The 13,774-nt window shown below is 33.4% G+C and overlaps 1 protein-coding gene and 1 long non-coding RNA gene across 2 annotated transcripts; both read right to left on the bottom strand.

Annotated features, from left to right (window-relative positions):
- Positions 1 to 2,551: 2,551 nt before the first annotated feature.
- On the bottom strand, positions 2,552 to 4,552 carry LOC130801296 (uncharacterized). The gene is made up of 4 exons (XM_057665113.1): positions 3,893 to 4,552; positions 3,308 to 3,707; positions 2,965 to 3,222; positions 2,552 to 2,862 (listed from the first exon to the last, which is right to left on the bottom strand). The coding sequence occupies exons 2-3, from the start codon at positions 3,692 to 3,694 to the stop codon at positions 2,983 to 2,985; spliced, it is 627 nt and encodes a 208-aa protein (XP_057521096.1). The 5' UTR covers positions 3,695 to 3,707; positions 3,893 to 4,552; the 3' UTR covers positions 2,552 to 2,862; positions 2,965 to 2,982.
- Positions 4,553 to 10,920: 6,368 nt separating this feature from the next.
- Positions 10,921 to 12,246, bottom strand: LOC130801295 (uncharacterized). Its single transcript, XR_009039553.1, has 3 exons — positions 11,866 to 12,246; positions 11,682 to 11,761; positions 10,921 to 10,994 (listed from the first exon to the last, which is right to left on the bottom strand). It is a non-coding gene; the product is annotated as an uncharacterized LOC130801295 (long non-coding RNA).
- Positions 12,247 to 13,774: the final 1,528 nt, after the last annotated feature.

The raw sequence follows: 13,774 nt of genomic DNA, 5'->3' as shown, positions 1-13,774 counted from the left end.
TTTGTAATTTTTTCCAAATATTAAACTTAAAAATATATTTATATTCTTAAATTTCTTTATAAGCACTAAAATATTATTTTATTATTTTATACTACAAAAAGTAAAATTTTAATATTATATTTACGGTTTTATTAAAACGTTACGTTTCAATTTCGTTTCCTTAAACTAACTTTACTACTTATCATTTTAACTTTAAAACTTTGATTTAATTATTTTATACCTAAAAATTAACTATATTTTTTTATTAACTTTAAGTATAGTTTTAACTAAAATTTTCTAAGTAAACTTTCATATTTTCATAATCAAACCTTAATCATACTTTCCCATTAATCTAAAACATTTCACTAGCATAAACTAGAACAAAAATTTGATGAATCAAAATTCTTTCTACATCAATCCATAATGTTCATCACTTACACAAGCTATCACCATTTCCTTACACAAGTTAACCTTCTTCTACACTCCAAATTCTTACACATCCACTTACACACTCCAACTCTTACACATTCACTTACACACTCTAAATTACTTACACAAGTTAACCTTCTTTTTCATACAATCTTATGAACTAAAAAGTTGCCCAAAACCCATTATAAATACCCCTCCTTAGCCATGAGATCACTTACACCCCCATCATCAAATCTTTCTACCATTCTTTCTTATATCTTCACTTCATTAACATCTTACTAACTTTATACCCTTTTTATTTGTTGAAGAATCAAATGAAGATGGAGCTTGATCTTATCACTTCTTAAGCCGATAATCATCAACTTTTAAAAAGTCAAGTATTATCTTTTGGAGCTTGGATATCTTTTTCTTTTGGGTAATTGAAGATCTACTTCTTTGAAGCTTGGAACCTTGAAGACTTTCTTTTGGAACTTATTTCCTTAAGTTCTTATTTTTCTATTATTATTCTCTTACTTGGTTTAGCACCACCTTCGGAGGAAAATGGTACACATTTTCTTAACTCTCTCGTTATGTGATATTTATTTATGGTTACTCGATAATATAAAAGCATGATCAACATGATTTTATTTTAGTCATTTAAACTTTATATGGTAATATTAAAGTTATATCCAGTTTAGTGATATTTTCGTCAAAACAATAATACTTTTGGGACACTCAAAAAAAAAAAGTCATATATATGGAAATTTTTGATTAATATGATAATATAGATATATATTAATTTTACTAGTTAAATAAACTTATGTGTTTAAAATGATTTCATATCATCTTGGTGTTTTGATATTTTTTTGTTGGACTCAAGTAATTATAAAGAATTATTAATCGGTTTATCGGTAAAATAGTCAAACAAATTTGTTAAAATGCTTAGCATTGTTTTTCTTGAAAACTCATTTCATATAGATTTTGGACCCTTAATAATTTGTCGGATTATGTTATTTTTATAGTGATGATAGATCCGTTTTACTATTTTACTGGTTATTTGATAAAATATGTTATTAAGTACTTAGAAATATTACCCTTGACTGTTATGATTATTTATGACACAATAATGACTTAGTTTAGCCTCAGGAATCTTAGTATAGCTACGAAAATTTGTTATTTAATTAAATATTAATTTATTAGATACTAGTAATTTGTTTCTACTAAAAGGGTAGAATTGTCAAAAATTTGACTAGTGGAAGTTTGACTTATAAGAATGTAAACTATTTCGGTTTAGAGTCTTGTTTGATATTGCATGATATTGATTGTATGACTCTGATAGTAAGGTAACGTCGAACCATGGACCGGCATGTAAAATCCCGGCGTCCGTGTTAGCCGGCACGTAAAATGCGGTGTCAGACAGGGGGTCCGAGAAAAACCCATCCTGTGAAGTCTCGAGCATAACAGTATTGAGAGGAGTGACGACTCCCACCACATTTAGGAATTAGGACTACGGTCCTCACCTAACCAGACCCTTACATATATCAGTTGTCATTATTGTTGTGATCTTGTGATGTGCTATGATGGTAAAGCTATGAGGCTTAATTGAACTTGATTAAATAAGCATTAAGGTTACCAAGTATTTAGTAGCAGTAATGAACTTCTACAAGTATTGAGAATGTAACTTAATGGCTTAGTAAAGGTCAATAATGAGTAATAACCTTCTATATTGTGCTTGATGATTATTTTGTAAGCATGATTTAACTATCGCATCATAAGCTTATTGAGAAAATTGTACTCGGCTTTATCGCTGACCGATTTAATCGGCTGTCATCCGTATTATGGATGACAGTATTTTGCAGGAAAAAAAATTAGCTCAGGTTTCGATCCAGGCCGCAACTTTAATTATTCTATCGAGGACTTAGCTTCAATGATTTTACTTGATGACTATATTGTACTTATGTTTTTTTTCGTATTTAAGTAAACCTTATTTTATATTTTCTCAGTTGTAAGATATATTTTTACTTATGTTTTGAACATTTTTTTTATTTCAAATGGTTTTTAGCAGTTCGGCGTTTTACACTTCCGCATTAATTATCTTAAGTATAATTATTAATGTTAATTATGTAACGAGAGTGCCGCTCCTGCTACACAAAGAGTACAGAACAAATGAAGAATATACTTAATAATTTCAAAACTCACCACAGCATCAGCAACCTTCTTCGTTCCCGGATCATTAATGGTAAATTTACCACTTGCATCTCGGGAATGAAGCCCGCAATACCAATCACGCATCCGATCTCCAGCAAGAGTATGTACGGATGCGGAGGTAGTCGTAGATGAGGGTGTGGATGAACTTTGATTGAGGTATAAACCCGCATCCACCCACTCTTTTCGGACCTCATCGTACGTTTTCTGGCCTAAGCGATGGTAAAACTTCCTTTTGCTTGCAGAATCAGAAGCTTTACCACGCTTTTCCTAATTAATCAATAGAAATCGAATGTCATGTATTAGTTTAATGACTGAATCAAAAGAAGTAAATTCAAATTGGTAAACTATAATATAATATGAAATACTTACAACTTCTATGGGAGTTGTTCATTTGGCAACAAAGGCCTCCCAATCCCTCTTCGATATGTGACCCCATATTTCGTAGGGCATCTTCGAAGGTGCTTGCTCTCCACCTTCGTTTCCCGTTTTGACCTTTTTGGCCGTACGGGCACGGGTCTTCGTAATCCAGCCAGTTACTAGCTTGGATTTGAAATCTCTGAATCTTTCAGCAACAGCTGAAAGAAACACATTCTTCTTGTCCTCATCGCTCTCGATGTGGAAAAGATTCTACAAAAAAAATTTATATTTGTTACTATCAATTAAATTAATTTTAAAATGAAACTAAATGAGTAAAAATAGTAAAGTTGCTTACCACAGTATCATTCCATAGAGAGTTTTTCAAACCCTCTGGAACCTCGTTCAATGCGTGCAATATGGAAATCTTGCGGATACATAGGCCCACTTGTTTTCCATATTGCCTACGCCATTTTCCGCAGGGTTGACCCAATGCATTGTATTCCAAATGCATTGGTTCTGTGACTTTGAGGTTTTTCGTAGGACCTCGCCCTTTTCTTTTCTTACTGGTAGTGGAAGCATCCATTGGTGGGGCGTCTTCAGTCTCAAAATTATTGTCTAGAGGTGGAGCGTCTTCAGCCATACGCTCGAATCTCACAATTTGGTCCTCTTCACTGTCGTAACTACGATGCTCATTATCCGAGGTCTCAATCTCGGGGACAATTTCATCTCTGAATAGATGCATTATATATCAGTACCTGAAAGAGTATGAATAGAAATATATTAGAACATAAGCTAAGTAATATTAAGAATATGACTATGATTTACAATTCTAATACGTACGTTCAACACAATAATATATAACAAATAAGTGTTCTGTGCAAAGTTTCATGCAAAACAAACCAAGTGCCAAAAAAAACTTTTAAAAACTTTAAATTCATACCTTGTGAATCACTTAATTCAAATGTATTCCTTCCGTGTGATCTACACGCATATAACCAACATCTTCATCATCTACATCATCTTGATCCACTGATATTGGATTGATAAAGGGAGGGGAGTCTTCAAAAGCTTCATATTCTTCCTCATCCTCAACATCACCTATACCAAGAATGCTTCTTTTTCCCGGTACAACAATAGACCATTTTTTATCAGACGGGTCTACAATGTAGAATACTTGCTTGGCTTGTGTGGCTAGTATGAATGGCTCCTCACTATCACGCAAACGAGCTAAGTCTACAAGAGTGAATCCACAAGGGTCGTCATTTTTTATGCATCGTCGATTATTATCTACCCACTTACATTTGAAAAGACCAATATTGAAAGTAGAGTAGTCAAGCTCCCATATTTCATGTACCCACCCATAGTATACCAATTTAGCATCAACCGGCGCTTGATCCTTCGCACTCGCGTAAAATGTAGATGACGCCAAAATAGAAACCCCACTATTCTGTAGATACGATGACTTCTTGTCTTGACCCTCAGTCCAAAATGTGAAGCCATTGACATCGTAACCCTCATATTTGTTGACATCATCACGAGGACCAAAAGCTAACCACTTAACAATTTCGGATACACCCTTGAGTTCTTCGCATATTACTCGATTATGAAACTAATTAATAAACGTCTTGTTATGCAACTGCATCAATGCCCTATCCCCTTTAGAAGGATGTTTTGCGCGCAATATATCAAAATGCTCACTCAAAAAAGGATGAACTTCCGGAATATGATGCAACACATACAAGTGTGCTTGTAGAAGGCTTTCTCGAGGAGGTGTGACCGATTTGGAGCCAATTGTTCCTTTTCCCTCAAGCCTTCCTTCATGTCTAGAGGTGGGAAGTCCAATAGGCTTTGCCATGGCCAAATACTCGGTTATAAAGTTACTAATCTCATCGCTCACAGTGCCTTGAATCATAATCCCCTCGGGTTGTGCTGGATTCCTCACCTTGTTTTGTAAAACACCCATGTGTCTTTCAAAAGGATAACACCACCTTAAAAAAACTGGACCCAAAAGTTTGATCTCACGAATGAGATGGACAATAAGATGAACCATTATGTCAAAGAAAGAAGGTGGAAAATACATCTCAAACTTGCATAAAGTTACAATCACGTCGAGTTGAAGTGCATCAAGTTTAAAGGGATCAAGAACTTTACTACAAATTGTGTTGAAGAACGAACATAGCTCGGTAATAGCATATCTCACATGTTTTGGCAGTATTCCACGGATTGCAATTGGTAAGAACACTTGCATCATTACATGGCAATCGTGAGATTTCATGCTTCCCAACTTCAGCTCACCATTTAGGCTAACAAATCTCTTCATGTTGGATGAGTACCCAGACGAAACCTTAATGCCATACAAACACTCACAAAATGTCCGCTTCTCTGCTTTGGACAATGTGTAGCAAGCTGGAGGCAAATAAACTTTGTCATTAAGCATCTTCTTCTTACTGCCACCAACTTCATCATCAGCTCTATTTCTTTTCTTACTCACCTTAACATGTGCCCACAACTCCGGACGAAGACCCTTACATTCAAACCAATCTCGCACGGCCCTAACATCTTTTGTCTTACCCGGAATGTTCATGAGAGTCCCGAGTATGGCATCGCATACATTTTTCTCTATATGCATAACGTCAAGACAATGCCTAACCTGTAGATCTCTCCAATATGGAAGCTTCCAAAAGATTGATTCTTTTTTCCATAATCGGCCTTCACCTCCTTGCACTTGCCCCGTTTTACCAAATACAGTCTCAACTCCCTTAACCTGTTCATAAACCTCATAACCGGTCAACGGTCGACGAGCTACACGGTCCTCAACCTCCCCATTGAACAACTTCTTCTTCTTACGATATTGGTGGTCTCGTGGGAGGAACTTTCGATGGTGCATGAATACGTGTTTGCACTTAGGAATCCACGTGGATTCCATGTCATCGATACATATCGGGCATGCTTTCTTCCCTTTGTTCTTATACCCCGATAAGTTGCCATATGCTGGAAAATCATTAACGGTGCATAAAAGCATTGCACGCCAGGTGAACTCCTCATTAGCATATGCATCAAACACTGAAACGCCTTCATCCCACATCTTTCTCAAATCCTCAACGAGAGGTGCAAGATACACATCTATGTCATTGCCAGGTTGTTTAGGACCCGAGATAAGAAGCGAAAGCATTATGTACTTACGCTTCATACACAACCAAGGTGGCAAATTATAGATCACTAAAAGTACCGGCCAAGTACTATGTTGAGAACTAAGATTGCCGAACGGATTCATTCCATCCGTACACAGTCCGAGCCTTAAATTACGAACTTCATCCCCAAAAGTCTTATGCAACCTATCAATACTCTTCCACTCCAGAGAATCAGATGGATGTGTGAGCAAGTGACCTTTCTTCACCCTATCTGCATGCCACCTCAAATTTAACGCATCTTTCTTTATAGAAAACAAGCGCTTGAATCTAGGTATTATTGGAAGATACCACAATACCTTAGCCGGGGGCCCTTTAGCATCCCGAGCCCCTTTACGCTTGTAGCGCGATAACCCACACCTAGGACACTCTTCTAAGTTCTCGTTTTCATTCCGATACAACACACAATCATTCGGACATGCATGAATCTTCTAGTACTCTAAGCCGAAAGGACACATGAGCTTTTTGGCATAATATGTCGACTTTGGAAGTTCATTTCCCTCAGGAAGCATCTCTCCTAACGCTTCTAATAACATTGTGAAACTAGCGTCACTCCAATTGAACTTTGACTTAATGTTGAAAATTGTCAACACTGCTGTTAGTTTGGTGAACTTTGTACATCCAGGGTACAAAGGCTTTTGATAAGCCTCTGTCAACAAGTCAAAAACACGAGGACATTTTCCTAACTCATCCTCGACTCCCTCCATCATCTCATCAACGCGATCCACATCCTCATCGACATTCTCTTCATCTGTCTCATACCCATCAACATGATCTACTACATCCTCATTAACATCGGCCACATTATTGACGTCCTCAACAACACTTTTCTCTTTGTAAACTCCCTCCTCACCATGCCAAACCCAAGCATGATATTGAGGCCTAAACCCACGTCGAAGTATGTGCTCCCTAAGGATATCAACACTATCTACCTTTGATACATTGCCACAACTGACACATGGGCAATAAAAACCAACTCCCCCCGTCCTAACTTGATGTTCAACCGCAATACTACAAAATTCTAATACGCCATCAATAAATTCCGACGATTCAATGCTTCCATACATCCAAGAACGATCGTTTGTCATCCTAATTAGTGTGATTAATTGATTCAAAACAAAATTAATACACAACTTTTAAACATATATGCTTATTTATAATTCTAATAAGTATAACAATTAACAACAAACCACATTTTTAACAAATATCAAAACATCCGAATTAAAATTAATTTTAAATTATTAGTCAAAGTATTTGACTTATGATCTACTAATTTTCTTAATGAATTCAAAATTTGATAGTTGTATGAGTGACAAAAAGCAACAAACCTCCACACCTCCCTTAGTTTGTATTCTTAGGTAGGCCTTTTATAACAAGAAAAAAAAGTGATCAATCCATGTGGTAAAATTGTTTGACTAGGTTTATCCTTTAAAGTATATACCAAGGGAAAAGTAAACAAACAAACACCAATAATACACAACTACAACTTTTAAATTTATTGTATATTGTATTCAATAAAAAATATTTATTAATTTATTATAAAAAAAAAAAAAAAAAAAAAAAAAAAAAAATAAAACCAAAGTCATATTAAGTCAAAGGTCACTGTTACATTTATAAAAACCCCAAAACCAAATAAAAATCATGTTGTTTAATAATAAGGGGTTGTCTGTTAGTGGAATAAAAATGGGAAGAGCACCTTGTTGTGATAAAGCAAATGTTAAAAGAGGGCCATGGTCTCCTGAAGAAGATGCTACTTTGAAGAATTATCTTCACAAATATGGAACTAGTGGCACATTCTTTTTCTTTTCTTTTCTTTTTTTTTATATCTTTAACTAACTATTATTTAAAAACAAATTTCCTTTTCATTTCTCATGCCCATTTATATTTTTTTCCTCAAGATTGGATAAACGATATTTTATATGCAATTTAATCTTTGAAAACTTCTTTTTTTTGTCAAATTTAGATATTTACAAACCCACGTACATCTTCATTTTTAATTTTAATTTTTTAGTTTTCTTTGTTTTGATCATCATCTAGATTAGATTGAACTAATATATAATCTAATCAATGAAATAATAAGTGTAAAACAATCACATGCGACCAGCAACAAGAACAAAGCAAATGCGACCAGCAACAAGAACAGAAGCAACAATGAGATATTTCAATGCTTATTGAAATTAAAAAGAGAAATAATACCTTAATTCGTGAGTTTTGAAGATGAACAAGCAAATGCCTTTGGTTTCAAACAACGGTTTTGAAGAATGCGCACACAGTAGAACAAGCAAATGCACGAAACAAGCAAACGTTTGTGAACACAGTAGAACAAGCAAACTTTTGATTTCTGGGTTTGTGAATGACAATGAAGATGAACACGTACAGTAGAACAAGCAAACGTTTGTTCTGGGTTTGTGAATGAAAATAAAGATGAACACGTACAGTAGAACAAGCAAACGTTTGATTGAGAGAACAAAGCAGCAGTAGAACAGCAGTAGCAAACGTACAGTTCTGGGTTTTTGGTTTTCAATGGGTTCGTTTGAGAGAACAAAGGCAGTTTAATCGTTTTGTATGAAGGGTTTTGTGAAGGGTTTATTGTGAAAAAGAAACTGATGATTATGGCGGGTTTTCTTAAAATTCCAAAGCTCATTTGCTGCGGTTCAAAGGAAACCGGAGCAATTAAGTTATTTTCCCGGTTTATTTGTTGCGGTTCATGAAAAACCGGAGCAATTAAGGAAATAATGAAGAGCTATTTGCTGCGGTTTGGCCTTAACCGGAGCAATTAATGTGTTTTGAATAATATTTGCTGCGGTCCATTGGTTAACCGCAGCAATTAAAGGTTTTTTTTTCCTTATTCATTCTCCTCTTTATTGCTGCGAATATGAAAAAACCGCAGCAAATAATGAGCAGCAAATACAATTTTTTCCACTAGTGTTATGTCATAAATAATCATAACAGTCAAGGGTAATATTTCTAAATACTTAATAACATATTTTATCAAATAACCAGTAAAATAGTAAAACGGATCTATCATCACTATAAAAATAACATAATCCGACAAGTTATTAAGGGTCCAAAATCTATATGAAATGAGTTTTCAAGAACAACAATGCTAAGCATTTTAACAAATTTGTTTGACTATTATACCGATAAATCGATTAATAATTCTTTATAATTACTTGAGTTCAACAAAAAAAAATTATCAAAATACCAAGATGATATGGAATCATTTTAAACACATAAGTTTATTTAACTATTAAAATTCATATATATCTATATTATTAGATTAATCAAAATTTTCCATATATATGACTTTTTTTTTTTAGTGTCCCAAAAGTATTATTGTTTTGACGAAAATATCACTAAACTGGATATAACTTTAATATTACCATGTAAAGTTTAAATGATTTAAATAAAATCATATTGATCATGCTTTTATATTATCGAGTAACCATAAATAAATATCACATAACGAGAAAGTTAAGAAAATGTGTACCATTTTCCTCCGAAGGTGGTGCTAAACCAAGTAAGAGAATAATAATAGGAAAATAAGAACTTAAGGAAATAAGCTCCAAAAGAGAAAGTCTTCAAGGTTCCAAGCTTCAAAGAAGTAGATCTTCAATTACCCAAAAGAAAATGATATCCAAGCCCCAAAAGATAATACTTGACTTTTTAAAAGTTGATGATTATTGGCTTAAGAAGTGATAAGATCAAGCTCCATCTTCATTTGATTCTTCAACAAATAAAAAGGGTATAAAGTTAGTAAGATGTTAATGAAGTGAAGATATAAGAAAGAATGGTAGAAAGATTTGATGATGGGGGTGCAAGTGATCTCATGGCTAAGGAGGGGTATTTATAATGAGTTTTGGGCAACTTTTTAGTTCATAAGATTGTATGAAAAAGAAGGTTAACTTATGTAAGTGATTTAGAGTGTGTAAGTGAATGTGTAAGAGTTAGAGTGTGTAAGTGGATGTGTAAGAGTTTGGAGTGTAGAAGAAGGTTAACTTGTGTAAGGAAATGGTGATAGCTTGTGTAAGTGATGAACATTATGGATTGATGTAGAAAGAATTTTGATTCATCAAATTTTTGTTCTAGTTTATGCTAGTGAAATGTTTTAGATTAATGGGAAATTATGGTTAAGGTTTGATTATGAAAATATGATAGTTTACTTAGAAAATTTTAGTTAAAACTATACTTAAAGTTAATAAGAAAAATATAGTTAATTTTTAGGTATAAAATAATTAAATCAAAGTTGTAAAGTTAAAATGATAAGTAGTAAAGTTAGTTTAAGGAAACGAAATTGAAACGTAACGTTTTAATAAAACCGTAAATATAATATTAAAATTTTACTTTTCGTAGTATAAAATAATAAAATAATATTTTAGTGCTTATAAAGAAATTTAAGAATATATATATATTTTAAAGTTTAATATTTGGAAGAAATTACCAAAATCGGAATAAGGTTTAGGAATTCAAGATGATTTGAATTAGATAAGCAAAGGATTAGGAATTCGAAAAGAAATTTCGGAATAATTAATCGGAAGATTAAGATTAAGAAATTTGAGCATGTTACAATTCGCTTCAAACAGGGAGCAGGGAACAATGTTCCTCAACTCCGACAATGACCAGCTCGCAAGCCTGATCCATTGACCATATCATAATATCAGCATAAGCCTTCACAACAACATTTGTCTCAACAATTTCCAATCTCAAAAGAGCTTTAGGAAAAAGTTTATTTCAAGAAATATAGTCTGATCAGACCCTTTAAGGGACTGCTACTACTCACCAAAGACGACGCTTCAAAGAGTCAGGTTCGATTCGCAGCTATCAGCTAGAAAGGTTCCTCGATGACGTCGCCTCCTGAAGCATAACAACATAACATCACAACAAAGCGTTCGATACTACAAACTAGGTCCATATAGCTCATTGCATCTCCTCCTAAGACCGTAACTTACTCATGGATTCTTTTCTAGCATATCTAATCTTTAAAGAATTATGCGTGTTCTAACCCAAGCTGTAATATGTCATCAAGATTTATAGACACGATCTAGACTTCTTTAACATTCTTCTCAATATTACTCACTTTTAGGACTCTCCTTATAATTCAATCAATCACAATTGTGAACATACAAACTCAAAGTCCAAAGGTCCTCAAAAGAATATAATAACCTATTCAAGAACATTAAATCATCTATAACCTTACCATCAACAATTATTTTCCATCAATTTCTTAAATTTGATGTTCACAAATATCATACTAATCCTCAAGATCCATCAATCTTAATCCACATTCCACAATTTACTACTAATTATCAATTGTCCATTTCTTTTAATTGAGCAACTTATATAATGAATCTCAAATGTTTAATTTCATGAAATTTTGATTGAAAAGAATAATTTGGTAAGAGTATGAGAATTGAATAAAATCAAGAAATCATGAATTGGTCCCTTTTGACAAGTCTCTTTGCTCAGAAAAGAAATGCAATGAAAACAGAAACAATGATCTAAAACTTTTAGAATTACATAAGTCTGATAGATAGAACTTACCAATCTTGATAGGCGACAAAATCAGAAAATTGAAAGTTGCGATTGTGGTTCGAAATTGCGAATATTGTTCGAGACTGCGGCTGTTTCAGTTTCATTGAGTAAATCATTAGGAGTTTTGGTGAAATGCCTATTGTTCTTATTTCAAGAATTAGACAAGAATTGAAGATGGAGATTATTTCCTTACCAGATTTCAGAAACTCCAATGCTAGAATCAAGAGAGGGGACGCCGATTAGGGTTGCAGAACCACTGTGATAAGTGGTGTTCGTGACCTCAATGAATGTTGGGTTTGCTGTCCGATTTTTGTTGCTCAGAAAAGAAGGAAAAGGGAAGGAACGAGTTTGAATCAAGAAGAGGATGAAGGACCTGTTTCATCAAGAATCAAGAGCAAGAGTTGAGAATGAATCTTGCTTGTTGGCATTTGAAATTATCAGAAGCAGAAAGAAGGTTTTACAGTTCTTGTTTCAAGAATGTTGAAACCAAAAATGAAGGAGGAAGGATTTCGAAAATGGCTTTGGAATTTTTAAGGAAATGGGTTTGGAATTTTAAGGTGGAAGGTGAAGGAGAAAGAAGTTTGGTTTTGTTGAAATAACCGTGAATGGAAGGGGTTTGTTCTAATTTTATATATATATATATATATATATATATATATATATATATATATATATATATATATATATATATATATATATATATATATATATATATATATATATATATATATTTAAAATTCTCTCGTTCTAAATTATTAATTTTTCAACTATTACAATAATTTTTATGAGACACTTATATGGGAATAGGTTTATAATTTAATTATTGGATAACTTTATATGACTAACTATGGACCATTGTAAATTTTAAATAAAACGATAATTCTAAAAACGATAAAATATGAAATAAATACTAAATGGACTATTTTGGACTTAAAATTTTTACGAGACACTCTCATATATATAGTAGGATCATATGAGGACCCTTGGGCAAAATTTTCAAGGAAATTTGAGGACATTATTAATTTTATGTCGGTTTATCGGTAAATTGACCATACAATTCAGTTAGAATCAATAGACTTGTTTTTCTTGAACTTTCTGGTCTACAACTCACTTCATATAGCTTTTGGAGCTCATATATATTTTTACAATATTTTTATTTGTTATTTTGGATTTTTAATTAATTTACATGTTTAATCGATGGAAAGTCCTTATTAAATATTACGAAAAATTGCCTTAGCCTTTATAATTTTATATGGTCTTGTAAAGAACTTATATAACCCCCATCACCTTGTCATACTTTTTGGAATTGTATTTATTGAAAATCTCTAATTATTGAATTATCAAATATGTTGACTTTTCCTTATGAGAATGTTGACTTGCAGTTTGACTAAACTAGGGTTGACCTATAACTATGTGCAACAGAGAACGAGGAGTCTTGTTTGACTTATGTGTACTTGGATGAATGACTCTGATAGTAAGGAAATGTCAAACCACAGACTGGCATGTAATCATGCGCCAGTGTTTTCCGGCACGTAGAAATGTCGGGTTAGACAGGGGGACCAAGAGAGTCCCATCTTGTAGAAGCTCGAGCATAAAAAATGATGGAGCGAAGGCTCCCATCACAGTTAGAGTTTGGAATATGTTCCTCCTCTAGCCAGACCCTTACATATATCAGAAAGTCATTATTATGTGTATTGTGCAAATGCGATCTTGGATCTAATTAAGTAGATCCATTGGATGAGCCTTATAGTTACCAAGTGTAGGTGACTGTAACAAAGATATTTATTTACATTCATGTGATAAATGTGAAAAATTGTTGAAAGTATTCGAGAACTAAAAATAAGAAACGAGAACCGAGGAACTTAAAATCAAGTTTCAAATGTACTTTGCATATCTTGTGAATATATTATGATTATCATAGTATTACATTGTTGAGGAGTTTGTACTTGGCGTTAGAGGCTGATTCCGATTCAAACGGTTGTCATTTGTATCATGGATGGCAGTATTTTGCAGGAAGGTTTAGCTTCAAGTTTCGATCCAAGCCACAACATTTATTTTCTTTATCAAGGATTTGGCTACATTTTATTTTACTTATTAGTGAC

This window comes from Amaranthus tricolor, chromosome 15 (genome assembly GCF_026212465.1).
Source record: "Amaranthus tricolor cultivar Red isolate AtriRed21 chromosome 15, ASM2621246v1, whole genome shotgun sequence".
Classification (NCBI taxonomy): domain Eukaryota; kingdom Viridiplantae; phylum Streptophyta; class Magnoliopsida; order Caryophyllales; family Amaranthaceae; genus Amaranthus; species Amaranthus tricolor.
Note: the sequence above shows the minus strand (reverse complement) of the source record. Positions and strands in the feature narration are given on the sequence as shown.

Coding starts and splice junctions, on each gene's coding strand:
- LOC130801296 (XM_057665113.1), bottom strand. CDS start 3,694: ATGCATCTATTCAGAGATGAAATTGTCCCCGAGATTGAGACCTCGGAT. Junction 3,223..3,307: donor CTCTATGGAATGATACTGTG/GTAAGCAACTTT, acceptor TTTTTTTTGTAG/AATCTTTTCCACATCGAGAG.